Source organism: Corvus hawaiiensis, chromosome 3 (genome assembly GCF_020740725.1).
Source record: "Corvus hawaiiensis isolate bCorHaw1 chromosome 3, bCorHaw1.pri.cur, whole genome shotgun sequence".
Taxonomy (NCBI): Eukaryota; Metazoa; Chordata; class Aves; order Passeriformes; family Corvidae; genus Corvus; species Corvus hawaiiensis.
In genome coordinates this window covers 87,708,829-87,733,810 of record NC_063215.1, presented here as the reverse complement: position 1 = coordinate 87,733,810, position 24,982 = coordinate 87,708,829, and the positions used below count along the sequence as shown (strand labels likewise).

Here is a 24,982-nt window from a genome sequence, read left to right as displayed (position 1 = left end):
CCTTTTACCAGTTTCCTGCACTGGAATTATATGTAGTGATGTTTTCTTCTTTTTGTTTACAAACAGGTCTGTAGTTTTTATCAAAGGGTTGTAGTGAATGGGGCTACATCTGGCTGGAGACTGGTCTGCAGTGATGTTCCTCAGGGTTCAGTTCTAGGGCCAGTTCTGTTCCATATATTCATCAATGAGTTGAATGTCCCATTAGCAAGTTTGCCGATGATACCAAACTTGGAGGTGTTGTTCACTCTCTTGAGGGACAGGAGGCCTTGCAGAGGTTTTCAGATAGATCGGAGCATTAGGCTATGATTATTGAAATGAAATTTAACAAGGGTTCTGCACTTACAGTGGAGTACTGCCCAACACGAGCATCATTTGGGAGACGAGTGGCTGGAAAGTAGTCCTGCAGAAATGGATCCAGGGGTGCTGGTCAGATGAGCAGTGAGCCCTGGCAGCCAATAGGGCACCGCATCCTGGGGTATTCAAACACAGCACAACCAGATCAAAAGAGGTGATTATCCTGCTGTTTGCCATTCTGACCTTGAGCATGGCAAACAGCAGGATAATCACCTCTTTTGTGTGAGTGTGCAGTTCTTTTTTGACTGTGCATTTCTGGGCCTCACAGGTTAAGAAGGATGTGAACGTCCTTGAGTGCAGCCAGAGGAGGAAAACAAAGCTGGTGAGAGGCTGGAAAAAATGTCCAGTGAGGAGCAGCTGAGGAATTTGGGTTTGTCTAGTTTGGAGCAAAGAAGGCTGAGGGTGATCTCATTGTTCTCTACTTCTCCCTGGGGGAAAGTAGAGAGGGAGATGTTGAGTTCTTCTCCCTGGTATCCAGTGATGGAATGTATGGGAATAGTTCAAAGCTGCACCAGGTGAGGTTCAGGCTGGACATTAGGAAGCACTTCTTTGAGAGGATGGTCAAACACTGGATCAGGCTGGAGAGGTGGTTGATGCCCCAAGCCTGTCAGTGTTTAAGAGGTGTTTGGACAATGCCCCTAACACTGTGCTTTAACTTGGTCAGGCAGTTGGACTTGCTGATCATTGTAGGTCCCTTCCAAGTGAAATAGTTTCGTCTATTTTATTCTAAAATATGTACCAATGTGAATACATAGAACACTGCTCAAAGCCATTTATAATCTATTTATTTCCTGATTTTCTTAAGATTAAAGCATTCTAATATGAATAAACAAGAAAAGAAAAACTATTTAATCTAAGACTGTTTTCTGAAATACAGTGGAAAGCATTATACTCAAACCATACTTCATCTAGTTACAGATTTTTTCTTTAGGAAACTGGACTTTGCTGTTAAATGAAAACATATTGTTTAGACTTGCAAACATGTAATTATGCAAGCATATTGTCTGGTAACAAATGTGGCTGGGTACATTAGTTAATTTTATTTTAAGCTCCGTGAGATCAGAACCCTTTCATATATCAATTCTCAGGTGTGTGTATCTCACATTGTGTTCTAGATATTATTTTGGAAATATTTCGACCAAGCAATTATCCAGAATAAGCTATTGACAGTTTTCATGTTCTTGCTTTAACGTACACAATCTACACAACAGACCTTATTCTGCGGTCCTCCCAAAAATTAGAAAAAAACAAAATACCTTTCTTGCTCCCCAAAATCTGATATATCCTAATAATATAGATGGATGATAAGCTAATATGTCCGAGTAAAATAAATGGATGATAAATCAATTACTAATCATTAGAAATGCCAGAATCAGGATAGCTGCATGAGTCATTATTCATAGTTATGTTAGATTTGCATGTTGGTTTGTTTTTTCCATTGGTTATACATTTCATTCACAAACAATGCACAAGACAGAGCTACCCCCAGTATGAATTGAAGTTGTATAATAAAAGCCACTTGCTTAGGGACCTAGTGTTGTTTCTTGTAACGAAGCAGAGAATTCAGAGTAAGAAAGGGCACTCCTATGAAGAAGACAAATAGATGATTATCCTAGAGAACTAGATTATATTCCTACTTCTACCAATGAGTTTGTACAGACTTTCTTGGATCACTACATCACATTTTTTTTGCTAGTTTTGTGGAGTGCTTGGATGAAGATGTTGATTCTGTATTGTAGATAGGTTAATATAGCTGTAACTGAAGCGGAATGGAAGCTGTTTTGAACAGCAGGTCATAGAATGACAACAAATGAATATAATTTTTTTGGTACTTTTGACTTCAGTTTCCATTCTGTTAAGTATAATCATTCCACACACTTGCAGCAAAGAGTATTAATCGATTAATTCTTATAAAGTCCTGAGGTGCTGTGATGGTAAGCATGGTAGAAAAATGATTAGGAAATTAGATGTCTGACTTGATTACCATTTTGATGGCATAGAATAAACAAATTGTAAGCTAACATATTGAACAGTGAGAACTGGATTGATTAGCTACTCATTAATTTAACATATTCTGCACACTAAATAAGGCAAAGAGATCTAGTGGAAATGCAGTATGTGTACTGTACATATAACTGTATTTACTATATGTTTAGAACCTAATTAAAATCACATTGGCTGATCGTCATTGCACAGGAGGAGCAGAGGCAGACATAGAGCCCAACTAATACTGTGTGCAACTCTCTTAACTCTAAGGTCTTCCTTTCCTTTGATCCTCTCTGTATATATTCTGTCTTTAGCAAGAAATATCTTCCCTTATTCAGATACTGAACCTCCATGCACTTAAAGAGACAGAAGTCATGTGGAAAAAGAAGTGTATGAACATAACATTTAAACTGGTATTTTCTTACATTGGAGGACTGAAAACTACAGAATTACTTTGATTATGAAAATAAATTTTGTAACAGTAGTGAATTAATTTAGGGGCTATGTATAAATTCTCTTTTAGATGCAGGCTGCCACATCTCATAAAATTTTATCATACAGTTTCTCAAACATCATTTGAATTTCTAAGACTACTGCCTAATATTCTATGTTTTATTATTTGACCTAACTGTAGGCAGTTGCTGGGTTTTTTTTCATTAAATATGTAAGTTTTTTAGGAGGGTCTGGCATTTAAATGTCAGCTGATTGCGAATGAGGGAACAATACTTATAAGGATCTTTGATTTCTTTCTGTGCCTAGATGGAAGTACACACTGGCTGTCACAGAGTTTCCCCAACCAACTCAGTCTTGTATCTTTCTTTTTTTCTACCTTCCATTCCTGCTGCTCCCCATCTTAGCTCAGCTGACAGATTTTTGTCTGGTATCATAGTTCCCATGTATGCCTCCTAGTTCCAAGTCTCCTGGCTTGTTTCTCAGTGGTCATGGACTTCCACTCATCTTCCCTTAATCTCTTTTCCCAGCTTCTTTTATATAAAATTATCTAGTCCCTTTTTTACAAAAAAAAAAAGAAAAACTTTTACTTAGTTTTCTCTTTTTCTCATCATTCAAAAGTTATTACCTTCTAATTAGCATGGCTTTGTTATCCTACAGTTCCAGCTGCAGACTTACCTGAAACACAGTTGGTCAGGAGATAAACTGGGTCAATAAAATATGTACTATGATTTAACAGTTTTGTATGCCCCTGTCATGAATATGCTAACCTTATTTCCCTTGAATATTATTATTTTGGAATATGAAATGATAGATTATTTCTGTAAGATTGTCAAAAAACAGAAAAGTAGTTTAATGACTTCATTAGCAGTCTGGTCTACTTACCTAGTGCAAAGGTAATTGGAATTCTCTCCTTTCTCTCTTTTTTTTTTTTTTTTTCCAGGAATCTATATCAACCTGCAGATTTGCACAGCGAGTTGCTCTTATTAAGAATGAAGCAGTTCTTAATGAAGAAATTGACCCCGCATTGGTGAGAGTTGTCTGGGGACAGAGGGAAGGAGATTGCTTGCTTTAAGTCTTATTAAACAATAGCAGTCAAATTGATGTTGAGGATGTTATACTGCAACATCCAGTGAAACTGTTTTCAGAGGCAAGCTCCACCTTTATTTCTATAAAATAACTGCCCCTTTAGGTTTTTTTGTTTTGGATAATTGTAATTAGGTGGATCTTTATAAATCTCTAAAAACTTTCTAAGCTCTTAAAGCTGAGAAACCCTAACCCCTAAGCCAAACCTAACCTTAACCGTAAGCCAACCCTAACCCAAACACCAACTCTAACCCTAACCAAACCCTAACCCTAACACCAACCCTAACCAAACCCTAACTCTAACCCTAACCAAACCCAAACCCTAACCCTAACCCTAACCCTCGGCTCAAGGTGGTGGGTGGCATGAGAGGCAGAGCTTAGGGCGGTGTGAAGGGGCGGAGCTGGGGATGGTGTGAGTGGAGAAGCCAGAGTTGTTTTGTTTCAGTGATAGTTTCTAAATAATTCCCACAGATAATTGGATGGTTCTAAAACTCTTTAAAATGTACTAAGATTGCTAGTCACTTGATGAAGGCACACGGCTGCACTGAAACAATTTGTGTATTAAAAAGCTAAGAAACATACCCATCCCGAGTCCTTCCTTGAAAATGATTCAAGGAACATTTTAGCTAGGAAGAAAGAACTCCGTGTAGTTACAGTTAGGGAAAAAAGGAAGACAAGCAAAGGAGACGGAAATAGGATTTCCAGAACCTGCAGAATGCTAGATTATATAACATCAGAAGCATTTGTTCTCTAAACCTCAGGGATTATGTAGCTAATGATTTCATTCATTGTTACTTGATAGTAATTAGCATATTTCAGTTACTGTTAATGATTGTGCTTTTATTTTTCATTGTCTCTTGTCCTTGAAGCTCAAAGGGAATAGAAGATCCTTGTCAGGTTTTCAGATGGTTTTCTTCTTTATTATTATTTATTTTATTTTTCTTTCCAATCTATTTCTAAAAGCAAGAACATCACAGATTTAAAAAAAAAAAAAAATAAAAACAACCCAGAAAATAAACCCAACAGGCATTGAACAACTTCTTCATTTCTATCTGTCTGTTCTTTTTTTCTTCTCTACATAGACTGTCTAGTAGCAAATAATGCAAGACATTTCTTCCATGGCCACAGAAACCTTTGATAGAGGTAAAACACATGCAGGCTCCTGAACATTTACTACATCCTGTGGACCTATACTCCATGAGTTTGGTATGTCTCACTCTGCAGGATCATTTAGCAAGTAAAGCAAAAGTGGACTCGTGAGAGTTAGAAAACTATCCCCTCTTGTGGAAAAGGCAGGGGAACACAGGTATCTTGAGTTTATACGGCCCTGTGCTCATTGCCCATCTTAAATATATTCCCAGGATGCAACCTTACTATTCGGTAAAGTGCTTGATTTAAGATTTTTTTCATAAAAATCGAACACAATTTATTGGCAGTATCTATCATCTGTGAGCTGAACACATGGTTTATTAAGGGAGTTCACAATACCTCTTGGTGGATTTGAGTTAAGTCTGATTGTTGCGTAAACTTTAGTCTTCATGATGGAGACTTCCTGACTTTTTACCTTACTAAGAAGATGAATTTGTACCTGTTGTACTTTTAAGTGACTCCTCTTTGAATCTCTCTCACTCATGGTCAAAGAACATAGTTTAAACTGAAAATCAAAGTCTTGAATTAAACCTCATCTCTTCTGGCATTCATGTAAAAATAGAAATTTTGTTTCTGTAGATTTTTGTTTGTTTTAATAATATTTGAAAATGAATCTTTTATCCATATCCTGAAATTGGTATTTCTGTTGTTGTCAGATTGAAGTTAGTCATGCTAACAAATTTGAACATTGAACACAGAGGCTACTGTCATTCAGCTGTCTACCATTTTACACTCCAGCCCCAAATTTTATTTTCTTGACTCAGTAACTGGCACAAACTACATCAGAATGTGGCAGCAAAATGGGGCAATCTAAAATCAGGGTAAAATGTTTGGCCTTGCAAATTTTTCTAAGTGTTCTTGCAACTTCTCTAATTAACAGTCATCACTTTAATAGATTATTAAATAAAATACTATGCTAGACTTTCAATCTTTATTGTAAAAAATATATCAACTGTAGGTTTAGAGTTAAAAGAAATAATGATATGCATGTTTAGAATATTGTGATTTTTAAAGTAAAAATGCTAATTCAAAATTTAGGAAGTTATTATTAAATTTACTCATTAAAAGAAATATGTTTGAAATGAGTTTTAACATCTGGTGAAAATATGTGTCATCAGTTTCAACAATCTCATTTCTGGAAAGTGCATGCAATCAAGAGTGATTAATTTTTTCTTGAAAACATTCCTCTCTTGGAAACTTCTTTTGCCCATGGAATTAGTGTATGCATATCCGTCTAAAAATATCATATAAAGGGCCATACAAAGGGAGGCTTCATTAAATGACGAACCGTAAAGTATCCAAGAGCCCTCTCATTCGTGTTGTAGACTTACGGATTTGCATATTGCCCTGCTTTGTAGAATTTGGCTTTGAGAGGTTAATGATTAGTAAAATTTGGTTTTATACAGACATTTATTCCCAAGGAACAGTTTCCAAAAATTACTTCCTAGAATTTAAAAATCTAGTTCAGTTTTCCATGTAATATTCTCACATTGCTGCTTATTAATATGATTTAATTTCATTATGTTGCTTTATGCTATCAGTTTGTTGCTAGCAACTGATGCATCCTACAAGTATAGTGTGCTATAATTCTAATAATAATGAAATGTTACATGAAAAAGAAGAAAATTTAAGATTTAAATTAAGATAGTATTTTGAAAGTTCTGTTTCTGTAAGGGAAGGAAAAAATACCACTTTTGTTGTGTAGTTGCCTTTCTCTAACAAAGGCATCGGTTCTGAGATGTGTTTTCATTATTAAGAGGCAAAACTAATGAGTCAGAAAAGCTCTTTTTACTCCTTTGTCAAATTGTATTTCTCTTTTGAAAAAAATCTTTTGAACTCTTTCTGTACCACCATATCTTCCAACACAAGAATTTACTGAATTTGGGAGACTTTTCTTGGGTTTATAAATGGAAAAAGAAGGAAAAAAAAGGTGTTTGGTGTATTTAAGGCATTTTGACAGTTTTTAGAAAAGAGACCTTGTTTAAAAAAAGAGAAAACTAAAGTATCATATTTACCTAAACTCAGCCTTCTACTTCAAAAATCATAAACTAGCTATTAATTTGTAGGTGATGCTTGGTTTATGCCTTGCTGTTTGTAGATGATTGTCCAGCTGAAAAAGGAGATCCAGGATTTGAAGTATGAGTTGGCACTGGTGACTGGCAAGCAAAGAACATCAGAGCTTTCCCAAGAAGAGCTACTTCAGTAATGTCTTACATTGCTTTCATTTTCTTCTTTCATTATTATACTTTTCATCAGTTTCTTATTTGCATTAATATTTAAATTCGTCTCAGAATTTTAAACTTCCTTGTGTGAATAATAAAGTGGAGTTAGGTGCCAGTTTAGAATGGCAGATTTCCATGAAAAGCTCTATGAGGCTGCTGGCTGTGTTTTTGCAGCCTCAGCGTTGAGGAAGTGAAGTAAAGTAAACGCAAAGGATGGGAATGCCTGTCAAATGCCAGGCAGAAAGAAGTGTTATATAATAGGGCAGAATTAAAAACAGTCTCTCTCAAAACTGGGTATGCGATCTGAGTAAAGTTCAAGAAATGTTCTTGTGCTGAGAAGTATCCTGCTGCAGTGTTAGTTTGACATAAACCAAAAGAAATTTCACCTTTCTGATCCGCAATTAATCAATGTCTTAAAAGCCAAATATTCTTTTTACTTTTACTGAACATGCTGTTGAAATGCAGTATTAATTCATGTAAATATGGTGACATTCTGTACTGTAGATCAGTACAGCACAAAAGAACTTTCTATATATGATGTATTTACTTAGGTCTAAATGTTCACAATAACTTAATTCAATTTCTAGGCTTGAAAAATTGATTCTGTAAGATAGGCCTATTTAATCTCTGTACTTCATCTCTATAAAGAAAGTAGTAATTGCCTAATTTTGTTTAATTAGTACATTAACAGTAACCAAATTGAAGCTGTGGGAATATTTGGTCTTTAGTTTCTCTCGGGACTGGTCCAGAAGACAGCTACCAGTGCTAGCAATTTCCGCTGATGCATAGGAGAGTCTGGAGACATGACAGTCTGCTACCTTGAACCTTGAATTTCTCATGCAGATTGTTGCCATTGTTAATCATTTACAGTTAATCAGCAGTTATCAGTGTATTCTCCTAACCAGAAATCTCCCTGCATTTCCTACTCGGTTAATATATATTTATCATCTGCCCAAACATATGAGAGTCAAATGCACAAATAACATTACAGAGTAGCGCTAGATGTGACTAAGACTAGCCATTGAAAGAAAAGTACCTTTCTTTTTCATTATATGCAGAATTAAATGCCCTTATTAGTTAGTTTCTTTTTGCCCTGGCAGAAGGATAAAAAGAAACCCTTCTTTTCACCCTTCAGAAGATAACTGACTTTCAGTGATTTTACTCAGACATACTTAAATAAACTATATATTAGTTTAAATAAGTGCATTCCTAACATTATTCAAAAATCTGTCACATGGATTTTCCACTGTGGTCTTGTTTGCTGCTTGCTTTGTATAGAGAAACTGGGATTTTGGAAATCATTTGGTTTTTCTAAGACCACATTCACAAATCTTATTTCCTAAGATTTTTACCTGACTTTTTGCCATGAGAATGGCAGTCTTATAAATAGGAATGGGTTATAAGTGTAATGGATTCATGGTTGATTAATTTTTTCACTATGATTATGCAAAGGAAAACTAGGAATGTACCATCTGCATACAATTGCACTGTAGCATCCATCTGGGAGGCTTGGTTTCAGAAATGTGACTAAGAAGTGTGTTAGTTGTATGTTTCTCCTTTTCATCTATGTAGCAGAGTATAGGGTGCATTACACCATCACAAAAAGTTTCTTCTGAGATCATAACAAGGAATTTTTCATCCCATTTCTCCAGAAAGAACCAGGGTGGAGACTTTAATGTGTTTCTACCTGTACTGTCACATAGTGAGAAATAACTTCCAAGGACCTTAGATACATTAGGTCAATGCAAAATTTTAAGGTTTCTGAGTCTGTCATTTATTTAGATTTACTCAGGGTCATGTAGCACATGTGTTCATTGTTCCAAAAATAAGTTTTTTCTTGGAACAAATGCTGTGTAATTAAAATATAGAACAGCACTTAAGTACTGCTGACTGGGATATAATAATTTTCCTAAGGATCAATACAAAACAAGAAGGGCCTCAAACAATTAACCTTATCAGTCATCAGTGTGATGTAATTTCAGGGATCATTTTCTTAATATGATTTAAAGTGAAAAAAAGAAGAAAGATTTGGATATACAGAGCTTTTTCAAACAGGCAGAGTGCTAGAGTATAACTGTCACATACATGAGTCAGACTGGCTTGTTCATACTTTGGGCTGCAGTTGGATGGAATGTTGAAAGCTAAGTCAATCTTTTCTAGAACAGTTCAAGGGGAGGAAAATATCAAATGTCAGGGTTTATGAGTTTTGCATTTGTATGTGTTCATGCAAACAGAGTGCTCACAGATAAACAGCTGATGTGGCTCAAACACCCAAATGAAAGTATAATGAAATGATAGTATAAAAAACCACTGTTTCAATGAAAATACGTTTCTGTGGTTTTAAACATTTATACTTTTTGAGCTTGCTTTCATATGGCAATAACATTTGTGACTATGCTGATTTACATGTCTGAGCCTGAGGTCCATAAATGTTCTGAGCATTTATGACAATCAGCAGATAGCACTGAAGTGTTCCGTCTCCAGTTACAGTCTATCAATACATAACACAGCAAATCTTCGTGACACTTCTGTTTATTGGGACTGGCCATCTGAGTCTGGAGCTACTCATTATCTGGAGAGTTTGTACACATTAAAGAATAAATATACAAGTGAGTAGTCCAAACAGAAGTATGGACCTGGATGATGGCTGATAAAGTCATGATTGACTATTACTGGCAAATGTCTATGTTGGGATTCGCATCTAGTTTTGCATCTATAATGAAACCTAAATAATATTATTTATGAGGAGCCATACAGATCAGTTAGTTATGACAGGCAGAAGAAGAAAAGAAATGTATTATAGGTGATAATGCAACATACTGTGTTGCGCTTTATTTCAAGTGGCCACCCAAGAACGGTTCATAAAGGACTGCTGTTGTAGGGGGTTCTTTTATTATTATTGTTATTATTATTGCTGGTTTTTTTAATATGTCAGAGAGGAAATTCTAATGAAGGTCATTATGTATTTCAAATCCTACTTAGACATTTTTGCTTAGGATATCTTCTGTTTAAATTTAAATAAACTGTATCTCAACATGTGTATATATATATGCATATATCTATATAAATAATTCAAGTTTATCTAGTTCTTTTCCAAATTCTTAGACTTTGACCAAAGTCTTACTGTGGTTAATTTTATTGCAAATAATGACTAGCAAGGAGAGGTGCTACAAAGGATAGTCTTATAAAAAATGGATGCATTTTAATCCTTCTTTTTCTGATTCATCATACATATTTTAGCAGAGGTCACAGCAAAATTAATCTGCTGAAAGTATTCTGAGCCTGGGTTATATTTTTTATTCTTTGATGCTGACCACAGGTGGTCAAAGGTACAAGACATGTCAGTGAAAAACTCCATGCACTGAGTACATTTTTTTTTTTCTCCCCCACACAACTCTTTATCTCAGGCATTTTTCAGTAGAAGACAGATGCCAAAATGAAACTGAGTGGTACATATGTAGATCCAATAATATTTTTTAGTCTAACAAAATGCTTATGGTATTGCGTAGGTTTTTTTGCTCTCTACGTATGTTGCAGGAATTAACTGTTAGTGATTGCCCAGGAAATAAGTATTAATAATATCTGAAAACTGTATTTTGTATTTTTCTCAACTTAATAAGTCAAGAAATTCCAAACATTTCTTGCAATAATGAGCTTCATTCCACTTGTTTACATTCAGAGCATTCCAAATGAAATTGGTGGGCTACTCAATGCAGTTGAAATTGCTAAATATTTGCAGATAGCATATGAATAAGCTGATTTTCCTTCTTGATTGTTTTTTCCTCGGTTAAATCAAAGAAGTATCTTTGGGGATTTATTTTAATTTTTTTTTCAAAAACCTGTCAAATAGGCTTTCCTCATCACTACAATGTCACATTACCATTCACTAAGTTTAAAACAAAATGGGAAACAAATGCTCTTGACTTTTCTTGTGAATGGTAAATTATAATATGACGCAGCTTGCCAGTCGTGTGACTAAAGCTACAGCTGTCTGAAATTCAGAATTCCATGTTAAATGGTGAGCTTTTGCATTAGTGTCATATTTTTGATTTTATTATTTTGTTCTCATAAATGTTAAACATAAATTAATTCTTCTGCTCTCATTTTGTTTATCTAAATAACACAGCATAAAAAATGCAGCTAGATTACATAAGTGGTTCAGAATGTAGATCATAAAATGCTTCCAAAATCTGAATTGCTTGCTTTGGATCTTACCTTCTACTTCCTCAGCTGTAAAGGGCTGATCTAAATATTTCTGAGCTGGAGAATTAGTTTCTTATTTAAGGAAAAAAAAAATTAGAAAAGGAGCTCTTTGAACTATTTTTAAAAAGTAGAAAATAACATCATACGTCCCAAATACAAGGAAATTGTACTCTTTCAGGCTTCTGCATTATGCTTTAGAATAGAATTAAATTACCTTCAATTTTTTTTTTTTTTGTGAATTGCATGCCAGAAGTAAAAGGGAGAGTCCTTTTTGTTTGAATCATTTGGGATTTTTTTTTTTTTTTAATAATATAAATGAGCTCACTAGCAATTTACAGTGTGTGCCCAGAAAGTCAGGATTTTAAATCAAGGTCCTGCATTCCAGAGCACCCACACTTCCAGAGTTTTTGCCAGTTGGAAATCTCTAAGAACAGGACCGGAAGTACTGGCTTAGCACTTTAATTTATTAATAACTTTACCTTATTTCTTTCTGATACATATGTTATTACAGACGCTTCTATTTTTTACTTCAACAGTCATATACTGTTCATCTTACTCAAGTCCTGGAGATCTCATTACTTCTTTCTGTCTTTCATTTTTCTGTTTCAACATTGTGACATCTGTATGCTATCATAGTATTACCAATATTGCGCTGTTGTACAATGTAGAGCTTTAACAGTTACTCAGAGTTAAGCTGTTGAACAAATGGCCTCCTTTACAAAACAGAGCAAATGTTCTTATTTGCTGATGTCAGTGTTCAATTTCATTTGCAAGGTGGAAGAAATAAAGGCCTATCACCTTGCCTTTTGTCAACACAGCTTTGCAGACCATAGATCTGTGTAGAAGTTAGCAGATTTAAGAACATGAGCTGTGTAGGCAATATTCAAGAAAAAACAGGCTACCTTACCTATAAAGTAGTCTTAAAATGTCTCACGTTAACTGCTTGCTTAGATGCCTGATTTAGAGTGCTCTTAAATCAATGTCTTTTTGTAGAGGATATTTTTTCTCTTACATGTTATGAAATCTTTAGCAACAGCACAGAAAGTTCAGATTCCTAATGCAGGTACCAGCGCTACGTGCTTAAATTGTAAATACTTCTCTGTGTTCCTGGTTTTTGTTCCAAGGCCCCTCAAAGTAGGGAAAAAAAATCTTATTTAAACTGATCACCTTTAATATTGAAACTATTGAGAGATAATAAACTGTAAAGTTCTTTTCAAAGCCTAGTGAGTTTGTTTCAGCGGGGGGGTGGGAGGGAGGTCGACAATGTACTATGTTCTGTTTTCTACTGTTCAAAATTATACCCGTCATCTAGTGTCATATGGTTTCAAGAAAAATAGTGAAATATGGTATAGCTCATATTAGTGAAGTATGTGGAGATAACATAACATAGCTCCAGTTGATTATTAAGATTGAAAAAATCTTGGGGCCAATTTTCAAATATATATGACCAAAAAGTGATCATAGAAGCATTTTGAATCTCCCTGAAATTCATGAACACTTGATCAGCTGAGTTCTTCTGAAAGTACCACTAAATACCTGTTTGCATCTTTTGGAACTTAAATACTTTTTGAAAATCTTTTTCTTTTGAGCTTATACATGTAATTAATAATCTGTGATACTTTGCAGATTTTTTTTAAACTACTTCTGTCTTCTTTACTGTAGGATTATCTTGGTGTTCATCCATATGAGGACTTTTGGCTTCTTTGAATAGCTGTTATGCTTCTCCTATGTTCTTTAATTTTAATTCAAGTTCTTCTTACCTTTCAGACATTTTGATTTTTTAAATTTTGATAAACTAAAGGTTAGTTTTCTCTTGCTACTTTTGGATATACTCCAGTGATTAGAACATAACTGTTGTTATGGCCACAAGTATTAGCTGGCAGTGAATAACATTCCTTTATGTATGCGCTTTTGGGTTGTTTTTATAAAGTGCTGTTGAAGAAGGAAATTGTCTACTCAGCAAGCTACTTGACATGTTTCTTCTCTGAAAAAAAAATTGCGTGTGTAGAATTACAGGCAGTAGGCACCTTTTTCCCTCATAAGCCTGTCTTGATCTTTTTATTGTCTTTATCGGTCCAAATCACCCCTTTTCTTACTGATACAAAGATTTAGAGCTGTGTGCATTTCATCGTTGAAATATGATTAATGATTTTCGACTGTGTAGAAACTCTTCTTACATCTGCTTGCCACATGGTAGCCATCTAATTCAGAAGAATCTCCTGTAGTATGTAGTTGTTATAGCACTGTATAGCTATCTTTTAAAAGGTAAAAATCTTCCAGACTGTAGAAATGCAAGACACTCAAAGACTTACTGCTCTTACTACACTGCTCTAAGACTGCACCAAATCAATGCAGACTATACCAGGGCTATGATAGTAACACTATTCTATGAAATATCTACTGAAGGGATTGCACAAAGGCTTATGTAACTGCTTCCACTGTTCAGTTACCTTAATTATTATTATTTCACCCAGGAGTTAGCACACGTTTTTTAAATGACAAGTTAAGCTGTTATTTCTGGATACAGAATACAGCATTATTCTCTATATATGTCAGTTATGCTGTCATGTGCACTACCTGTCAGTCAGTAATGTATAACAGATCATCTCAGGGCAATATGGATCTGTTCTGTGTACTTTTATCTTCTGTCATTTGATTGGCAACAATGCCTGGAAATACCTTCCTCTTTTCCCTTTATCTTCCATAGCATTATTCATAAAATCCACTACTTTGAATCTCCATGGTCTTCCCATACTGATGCACACTTGAAGCTAACTTAGCTTCAAGTTAGATGTCCTTATATGTAATACTCTTTCTTCTTCAACTATCACTCATTTTTAGATCAGTGGATTCCTAAAATTTGTAGAGATACGGAGTTCCTATTTAAACAATATAGACATTGTTAAACTTAATTTGCAGAATTAATATATTTATTAAAAATTGATATCAATTATGTTACCAATAGGAAAACTATTGTAAAGTCAAGGTAAACAAACTCCTTTAATTAAAACAACCTCTCTGATTACCACAAGGGCTTCATTAGCTGGCTTGTTAGCAGCCTACTTTTCATAAACTTGGATTTTTGCTTGTGAGAGAGTTCACAGCTGACACACAAAATTAATTGTTATTTAAGTGAACTTAATTTTGGTACATAACATACAGTGTCAGTGATCAGGGGTTAAAAGGCAAGTTCTCTCAGAAATGAATCATGGCACATAAAGCAAGGTCAAAACAAGTCCTTCCAAATCTGCGTTTTGAGACTGTGCATCCTGCAAACTATTGAGAACTCCAGACTTTAAAAACATACTCTCTGTTGGCTGGGAGTGCTTTTCTGATGCATTTCAGCTGTGTAATTTGCATCCTGGTTCATCCAAACAAATGACTGATTCAGAAGCAGATTTTTAAAAAAATGTAGGTGGGTGTTATTTAATGAATGGGTAAAAGTGAAGTAGCACAGTGCTCATTTAATCATTCTGCAGTTTTGCTATCAGAAAAATTGCACAGAATCTGAAGTAATGCGGATAGGGAAGTTTTGTGATGTATGTGTGGTCTAAACAATAAGCAGTCTTCATTAAGGAAGAATTTCTGAAGGGTGGAAAGTAACAGAAGAGAAATAAAGTTGATAATGTAAAACCCGTCTCTAAGCTGCAGTACAGTGTGTGTTTACATTATTTGTAAAAAAAAAAAGATATAAAGAGGGAAAGGCTAAACCAAGAACTTGGGCCTGATTTACAGTCACTAATGAAAGAGCACTGTTAGTTTAACACATTTCCATCCCAACTGTTTATGACTGATCTACTGTGAGTTTTCTTCCAAGCATCAGCCTAAGGACTTGTGCTTGACACAGCTTGTGGTTTCACATTCTGGTATCATGATTCAAACTTGCCTGGATCAGCACTCTATTACCTTTCTTTTTGTACTAAGTTAGTATGTAAAAGGCCACTATCAAAATTAGTTTTAAATTAATCTTGTCTATTAATCTTGACTATTAAGTCACTTAATAGTCTTCTCTTCATATTGACTTAAAAACTTTTCTGTCTGTGTGTAATATTTTGCTCCTTTTTTTGTTTGTTTGTTGCTTTGTCTTTTTTTTTCTTACGAGCATTGGGAGAGAAAGCCCCGTTCTTTGTTTACTGCTGTTTTTCACAGAAAATGGGTCTTTGTTTAATACTTTCTTATTCTTGCTCCTTTAGAGAATTTCTATTGGGAAAACTATTTTTTCTGATACAGCAGGGTTCTGGCAATAGGCTTCAGCACACCCTTGCTCTTATTAGTGTGAGTTAGCCCTGCTGTTCTCAGGGCAGAACCTTGCAGTACTAAAAGAATGGAAATTTATGAAAAATTGCCTTTGGCGGCTTCATCTACTTTAATAACATTAAACAATGTGGCAGCTGGTGTGGGGTCTGTAGCTCAGACCCAGGAAGCCGTGACCGGTCGGGGGGGATGGTCCCACGAGGAACCATCTTCCAGGGGCTGTGCAGCATTCCCTCAGCTGCTGGAGTGCCTTTGCAGAGAGGCTAACAGCTCTTTGGTGATTTTCAGCTAGTGATTTCAGCTCTTGCTCTGCGAGACAATCTCCAGGCCAGACCAGGAGAGACGAGAGGGCCGTGTGGCATTCCCACATAGATGACTTTATTGTCCTGCACCTGTGAAAGGCGGCCAGTGACAGGCTTGCTCTACCGACTGAGCTATCCAGCCTTCTTTTATGGGGATACAAAGGTGGGTGTGAGAGGCCAATAGGTTACAAAGCCAAACGGGTTACAAAAAGCCAAAGGATCTACATAGGGTCTCCCAGAGGATCATGGTTCTGTGTCCTCTGTCGCCGTAACTGAACAGTGCTGCCTTTTCTAAGGGGATTCTGCTGGGAGGTTGTGCAATCTCTTTATCAGCAGGCTTCCCTCCAGGGCAGGGGCTGGGCATATCCCACAAAGCCATATTTAATGCTCTATACTTTACCTTACAAAATACAAGAGAAAAGGGAAAAAAAAAGGGAACCAGTTTGGATCTCCATGAGTTATAAGAGACATCTTCATACGACGCTGATTTTCCTGTCGTGTGACATTAACTGTGTTCATCCATGCTCAGTTTTGATTAGCACAAATTCTGCATGGAAACATTATTGAGAGCCTTACTAAGCTAAAACTAAAGAATGCAGCAGCTGGTTTGCTAATGTTACTAACTACAACAAACAAAAGACTATTAGTTTAATATTTGTTTCTACACAAAAATAGAGCTTTTAGGATTTCCAAAATATACTTTTAGGTTTGGGGGTTTTTTTAATGTTAGTTTAATATTTCAGTGCAAGTATCTTGTGCCTAGGTACTTCTATTTCAGGTTAATGGAGCCTTTTCTGATGCAACTCCCCAGTATAACAAAATTCCCTCAAATTTAAAGAAATTAAATTGACCATCTTATGTTAGAAGAATACGAAATGCTGAAATACATATACATACTGCATATTTCCACTGAGCAGTTAAGTGTGACAAGTAGCAATTCAGTAATTTTCAATTCAGTGCTTGTACCTAGTTCAATAATTAGGTTTCCACTGAATTTCAGTTAATTAATCAGCTTCCCATCATGGCTTTTTTCCATCAAGTTGACTTTAAAAACAGAGCAGTGTGAATTCTTAGAGCTAAGTATATTTTTATAAGGATCTCTCCAGTGTGAAATAAAATTCCTGGTGTTGATCTTCAGATGCTAGTACAGAGATCATCTCTTCATCCAGTTTTCTGCTCCAGTGAATGGCAGGTATTTGTTACTTGGTTTTTGGTGTCATTTCATTACAAGGTCTTTGGCTTGATTATCTTGAATTTTAATTTTAGTAGGGGATTATTCTTTTTGCTACCAATTTATATGTTGCAAAGCTCATTTTGTACATTAATACAGAGAAATAGAATGTCAAAACAGGAATTTATTTCTTCAGCAGTCCATCTCTTTTATAACAAGGTCCAGCACTGCTGTAATGCTAGTCTTCATAAGATAGTCAAGAAAGGAAAACAAAATATCATACTATAAGGAGCAGAGTTCACATATATTCAATATTATGGAAAGTGGTTTAGTGTGTTTGTTAGTTGGCTTTTTTTTCTTCTTAATTCTAACTGGTTTTCATTATATGCTTGAACCAAAGCATTTGGGCTTTTTTCCTTCCCTCTGGTTTATGAGTTACCTTGGCACTCTCAGTCATGTTGTAGAACCTATGTACATGATTTTTCTAAATTATTTTCCCATTGATTTTGGCAATATGTGCCATGGGGAAATTAAGGTTCAGCCTGGGTTGCTTTGGGAGAAGAAAAGCTCATTAACGTACTTAGAAAATTTTCATATATATTTTTCAGGTATAAATTCTGTGCCAAGCACGTTCTTTCCTTTAGCAAGTTCATTAACAAAATGCCCTTGTTTGAGCAGCTTTATTTCCTAATTTCTGTTTTGAGAGGATGTGAAAATGCTGGCCATTATCCTTGGCATAATAGCATAAGTAAATATAAGGATTGATTGCTCAGGTGTTTTTGAAAGAAACTCTATTCTCAACTCTTAGACAAAATAGGACATACTGACAGACTAAGAGAGGTCTAGGTGTATGGTCTCAGGGCTGAGCCACAATAGCTGACTAAAAATACTTTTATTTCCTATGCCTTTTTGTTGTTTTACTATGACTGAGTTGAAAGAAGGTCCTTTAGAAAGAGAACACTTTTATTTTACCTCATGATTTCATATTACCTTTGTTCTGATACATACCCATGCCTCTGCATTGGCCAGTAAAGCAAGATTTGCTAGAAAGTTCTCTGGATTTCTTGTTCTCTGTGAGTTTCTTGCCCCTCTTAAACACCTAGACCCTACCTTGTTCAGTGTTGGGGTGTTTAATGTGTTTTTCTGGTTCAGTTCTTGCTGACATATATTCTTGCAAAAGTCTTTTGTTTGAGGAAAGCTGTTTGATGTGCATTCTCCTTGTAGAGAACTAAGGATCAAACGTAGGTGGCTATATCAGAAGATGCTATTATTGCTGAGGAGAATGGTATTATCCATCTCTCGAAAGTTACAGAATAAAAAACAAAAGCTATTTTGGTTCTCCTTTATTTCCAAAAACGTTTTTCTCACTGTCTCTCTATTGGAGGATGACTACAGCCTGTGCATGGTTTTGACTACAAATAATGTGTTGGACTTGTAACTGTAGGTGCCCTATATGAATTTCATAAATTTTTTAGAGCCCTATTTTATGTAATTCTGTGCTCTAGTTTTCATATATTCCATATATTTAATTTTATTTTTATGGATGTATTTAGAGATAAATAATAAACTGATTTAGTCAGGAATATGAGAAGTAAAAGGATATTCATCTTGTAAGTTTTATTGTCATTTGTTTTTGTGCCACCTAGCAAACAGATATACCTTGTCTAATATATGTTAGGAAAAAGTAAATGTACAGTCAGTATTCTTTTTTTATGCTTATTCTCATCTGTGGTTTTTTTCCCTTGCCCTGTGATTCTTCATTGTCTCCTTGATTAATCTTGTGAATGTTTTAATCTTGTGAATGTTTCTGGAAATGAAGTAGCACTGTTGTCTTTTTTTCAATTTGTAAAACTGAAGATCTTGTTACTGTACAAATTCGTATGTTGTTTTGACAGTTTTTGAGCTGCTAAATAACTTAAACAAAAGATGGTTCAGTTTAATAAGATATACTCATTGAGAAGAGAATCTTCAAGTTGCCTCTGTATCGTATGGTTTATTTTGTACCTTTGTTTAGTGCTTCAATATTCTGGAAGAACTCCCAGAATATCCAGCATGTTGGCAGACTGTGTGTTTATTTTAGAAAGAGTTCTGGTGTATTTTACATGGAAACCTAAAAGAATGAGGGAGGCAGTGATTTCTTTTGCTGTTATTCATGGGGATTTGCATGGCTGGTTTTGTTTTTTAATTTATTTTTCTTTTTGTTCTATCCGTAGCATTTAGACTCGGATGGTCTGTTCCTTTTCTTGTTCTCATTCTTAACAATGAAATATTGAAAATTTATCTAAAAATACACTGACAATGTAGTGTTTCCTGCAACTGGGAAAGAGGCTGAATTGGTTTATAACTTCTGATTTACATTGTGCTATTTCAGACTTGACTTGGTGCTCAGATCTCTTTTCGCTTCTATATACTTCTTGGAAATCAAAAAATGAATTGGACTGTTGTGTTTTTTCAAGAATTCAAAACACATTAAAGGTAATGTAAGAGAGAGGAAATAGCATCCTATATCTATAACTACAGCTTGTCTAATTTGGTATACTTAACAAATGAACCTTGATTCTTGACTGGAAAATAATAATTTCAAAAAATAGAGCATTATGTTTCAGGAATTATATATTCTTTATCTTTCTCTTAAAATATTTTCAGATTATGGTAATGATAATTGTGCAAGTTAGTACAATTTTTTTTATTGATTCCCGTAGCCTAAATCTGTTGTAATCTGAGTATGGGTAAATCCCTGGCAACCAGATAATCTTTGAAAGGTTAAAACATCTCCTTCATAATTTCTATTTCAAGATCAAAGGCCCATTTTTATAGATGACTTCATATAGTCAGTCTAGACAATCTAATTATCAAAAAATATTTTTTACTTGTTTCCTCTTTCTTACTGAAACCAATAAGGTACTTAAGATAGTGACAAATACTGACTTATTCTGTGTCTGTGTAATCACAGACATTTTCTCATTATTAGTATAAATGCCTTTCTTTTCCCAGTGCTTACACAAATGCCTACCTCCATGGATGAAGGACTAATTCTCCTGCCCTTTGTGCTTAGTGTGTCTGCAGAGAGCATGAGTAACTTTGTACTATTGGCTTCTGTTCTGTTGTACTCTTAATGTAGTAAAAAGTCATGGAGCAATAAGTAAAATTTTGGTTTCTTTTACTGAGTAAATTTTGTGGTCTCTTAAGCTGAGAAGCAAGTCACTTCCAGTAATTCTTCTGTTGCTAATATTTCTCTTTAAATATCCTCTCCTTCAAGCTCTCCACGTGTACAGGTCACGTTGACTTCAGGGAGTGTCCTACAATTTCAGAAGTTGTGAATTTTGGACATTCAATGAGTGGAATAGACAACATATATGGCTCTAGTTATTTAACTGAAACAAAGAAAATGAGAAAGCAAAGTTTGTCTGAAACTGACCCTCTTGTTTCCTTTTTCTTCTGTTTTGAGTATTGGCACTTTCCTATCTCTAGAGGAGATAAATACCAAAACTTTCTGTTATGTTTTCCAATTTTCATTCCAGTCTTGCAGCTACTGATTTTCAGATATTTATGTCCTGAAAATAATGATTTTTTTTTAATGATTGTTGTGTATCTCATTTTTTCACTCTCCAGCAGGGATTTCCTATTACTGTAATGTGAGGAATTTCAGTAAGAGAAATCTTCAGAAGCAGAGAAACACCAGAAAACATACTCAAGGGTGAACTTTGGATGCTGTGATATTATAATGCCTAAAATTTTTGTATGTGGTTACAGAAAAGTGATTCCAATAATAAAATGGCAACAAGATTCCCAGTCCTGTAACTGAAGAGGATAAATGGCTATGAAGTTACATTCAGAAGGCTTGCATATTAAGTGGGGAGCTGAACAAAAATAGTCCAAAAGAAACACTAGGCGCAGAGATGAGCTCTTGCCCTTCTTGGCAGCTGGGCACTTGATGCAGCTACCTTAGATACCCTGGCTCAGGCTCAGAACTTAAGTTCATCTTCTGAGGATGATAACCTAAATAAACATTTAAATGATAAAATTATGCTTTACAGGGCATATGCCTGTCATTGTTGCTCACCATTTGCCTACTAAATAATTGAAACAGCATTTTTCAGGAACTAGGAAGCCATAAATCTAAACCCAGTTGATGGAGTTTGGATTTGCACTTGCAGTTTTCCAGAAATGTGCTTTAGTAAGTGGGTTAAGGGTCTAGTTTGGGCTTAGAAATCCTCTTTCCTTTGTTTTGAGAATTAGCTGCTATACATCCTGAAATATGAGACCTGGAAAGAGGGTGACAGCATGCAAAAGGAAGTCTGACTCTATCTGTATAGATGTGATAACCAGCCTAGAACATGCTATATTATGCCTATGTAGGTTTCCAGTCTGATAATTTTAATTTAGTTTTGCAAAATAAAGAAGGTGCTTCTCTGTGCCAGATTGTCTTATGAAGACCAAATTACGGAAATAATTGTTTCTCCCTGAGGAAGATTTTGTTAGTTGTTTGTAAAGAACACATTGCAAGAGAATAAAATGCTAACTACATTTCATTACTCGGAGGAAGAGCAGTAGGTCCTTGAGAAATGTATAAATATCTGCATTAAAAGATAGTGTGCCTTGCTTGGTGATTGGAGCAGGTAATTTATGCATGAAAGCTATGCTATCTGCTGACTATTGTAATAGAAAAAGTAGACTTTTCTTTTGCACAAATAGTCGTATATAGTAACAAACCCTATGCCCAAAACCTCTTAAAATCTAGTCTTCTGAGACAGCAGGTTTTAAGTCTTTTCAATTAAGAGATAGCAGAAGAGCAAAAGTTTATACAATAAATGAGAAAAAGAAAATATTCCTTCTTAGATGCTTTTAGTTCTAGAACTGTTCCTTAGCGTGTGCCAGTCTGTTCAGATTTGCAGTTGTAGAATCTTCAGTATCAAATGCAGCTTTCATTAATCAGAACAAAAGTACATTTCAAATGCTTGGGCCTGGAAGAAAAATAGCCTGCTAATATCAGGCAGCTTGGTACATTTTGTATTGCATTTGACGCACCATTTTGCAGAGTTGTCTGCTTGTTTGTGATATTTTTTTCTTCCCTTAAAAAACGCTATGTATTTCCAGGTTGGATGAGTTAATTGAAACATTTCTCGAAGATAATGATCCTGGTAGCTCTCTGGATGTTGGTGCTGACATACGCAAGATCAAGTATTGCTTTGCTCACATGAAGGTATTTTTTTTAAACAGAGATGAAAGCGTAGCTGGCACTCTGAAAATAGCTTGGAGATATTCATGGTTGAAAAGTGTTAGAAGAAATGAAATGCAGTGGAGAGGTACTGGAAAAGTAATTGAAAAACAATTGAACTTTAAAGTGCGTGGAGGAGTCATGGAAAACTTAAATTTCTCTGGAAAAATTCAGCAGCATTTTATAGAAACATCAGCAAGGACCCCAGCATGCAGTAAATTGCAAGAGAGCACTGGGAGCTACTGGAATCAACAAGACAAGTTATTTGTATATGGATAGATATTCCCATCTGTATTTCCAGCATTACTGAGGCTTTATTTTGGACAAACTGTGTTGAAAGTGGTAAAAATGTAGATTAAGAACAGTATATCCCTTTATGTGTTACACTAATTCTTCTGAAGGTGTTGCAAGCCCTTCTGAATCATTGAGCGAAAAAGATACACTTGATAATTGTGAAATTAATGGGGAAAGCAATAGAAGATAATACTTTTCTGTATTTTGGGATATAGATTTTCCAAAATAATAGTGTATACATCCCTGATCCTAATTTATTGTCCTTAAGTAATTAGTTTTTAATTATACTTTTAATACTGAAAATCCTTTGATGCTAGAGAACACTGGAATCTATGTGTAGAAAGAGTAAAATAAACTGTACCCTTGCAAGTGAAGATTAAAAAATACAATTTGTTTCATACTTGACACAATGGATATAATGTGACAATCAACTGTGGCATGATTTTTTTTATGTCAAGGGTCTAGAAAGGTGTTACCTTTCTTACTATAGCTAGACTCTCAGAATAGAATATAGAGATGGAGGCAAATTTAAAGGGGTGTGGTTTTTTGTTTCTCCTAATAGCAAATAATGAATCGTCCAACGACTTCTGGAAAAAAACTGCTCTCACAAGACACCTCTGAAGAAAAAAACAGTAACAAAGAAGCAGAAGAAGAACTGGAAAAATTGAAAGGACTTCTGCAACAAAGAGACAATGAAATCAGTATCCTTTTTGAGGGAAAAAGTATTGTTTGGGTTTGAGATGATCTGACTTACAACCATTTTTCTTTGTGTGAGAGAGTCTGTACTGTGTTAAAGCAAATACTCAATTCCCAGCTTTTATGTGACAGGAATTCTGCTTTGCACCTGCTTCTCTTTCAGTTTTTACCCAAATCAGAACCCTGGATCCAAGCAACACTTAGGTTTAGAATGGTCTGGCCAGTAGCCAATTACTGTGGATTAGGCCACACCTAAAACATTCACCTCAAGCAAATTAAGCTACTTTTTAGAGGGGGAAACTCCGATGCTGTATAAAGACCAATCTATTACCTTAAAAAGAATAGAATTTCCTGTATGTGTTATTTTTAGCCAAATGAAGTGTTGCTTTGGGGACTGCTGGGCTATTTGCCCTTAGAACAAATATAAAACTTGCACGTTTTACACTTAAATTTAAAGCTTTTTGCACATAAGAATGCTAAACTGCTCAGAAGCGCTTTGTCCATTTCACTGCCTCACAGGAAACACGAGTAGCTGCACTGCAGCGCAATGGGTGGGAGATATTTTTAGCAGGTTGACAGATGTGTGGGCAAACCGCAGCCACTGTGACCCCAGCTTTGTGGCTACTCAGTGAGGAATGTTTGTAATACAGCAGAGAAATGAAAATGTGGGGTTGTTGAATGTAAAGGTAACGGGTTCTTTCACAGTTATTAGTAAAGAGCAAACTCGGTTTCATTCTTTGTGCTTAAGAATTCCAGCTCAATTTTAGGTGTCAAATGAGAATGGCATTTTTCTCTGGGGTGTAGCATGTTACCCGTCTGAACTGAGGTGGCAGGAGAGATTTCCTATTTCAGTTCTGTCACAGATGATAAGATTTTGTTTTTCCAAGGTGCAGTTTCAAATAAATTTAGCTAAAACACTGACTCATTCCTTTCAAAAAATTCTTCAGTTTTTTAATGTGAATTTTAATATCTGAATTCCCAGAAACACTTCCTCCTAAATAAATTTTTTCATTAGTATGAGAAAAAAACCAAAATATCTCTATCAAATCCACTTGTGCTCAACAGATTTATACAGCTTTGCTCACAGAAATAAAACGAGGAAACTTGTGTAAATCCATGTAAGAATTAAATAGAAAGAATATAAGAATTTAGACTTTGAAGACAAGACTGATTTAGGGAGTCTGCAGTGGCTAAGTGACAGTACATCATCACTGGAAAATTAATAAGATGTCTAATGTGATGAAGTGGTGGGAAGTATGGAAGGTCTTGAATAAACTATGAGTTCCTTCTTGCCTACAGTAGCTAGAAGCTATCATAAAACCTGAATTGGGAAGTGTTTTATTATTATTACTTAGTCCAGTTAATAATATTCCCCAAACACTACTTAGATTTTCTGCTGTTCATTTAGAAGATTAATTAGGATTAAAAAGAATAGCATATAAAAAAACATATCACAGGGACTTCAGCGTTCATGATTGAATGCATGCAGGATTTCCACTATACTTCTTCCATAAGCTCTTAGGCAAAATGTATTTACATCTAATACACTTCCAGTAAATTCAGTGTTATTGCAAGAAATTTCCTAAAGACTTTTTTT

The 24,982-nt window shown here is 35.2% G+C and overlaps 1 protein-coding gene across 5 annotated transcripts in view; it reads left to right on the top strand.

Moving 5' to 3' along the window:
• The window catches only part of KIF6 (kinesin family member 6), a 157,734-nt gene that overhangs the window by 42,380 nt on the left and 90,372 nt on the right, over positions 1-24,982 (top strand). For all 5 annotated transcript variants that reach the window (XM_048298808.1, XM_048298807.1, XM_048298806.1 and 2 more), the window contains 4 exons: positions 3,734-3,820; positions 7,124-7,227; positions 22,275-22,380; positions 23,252-23,390. In XM_048298808.1, the coding sequence (XP_048154765.1) occupies positions 3,734-3,820; positions 7,124-7,227; positions 22,275-22,380; positions 23,252-23,390 (436 nt within the window). The remainder of the gene's footprint in view (positions 1-3,733; positions 3,821-7,123; positions 7,228-22,274; positions 22,381-23,251; positions 23,391-24,982) is intronic.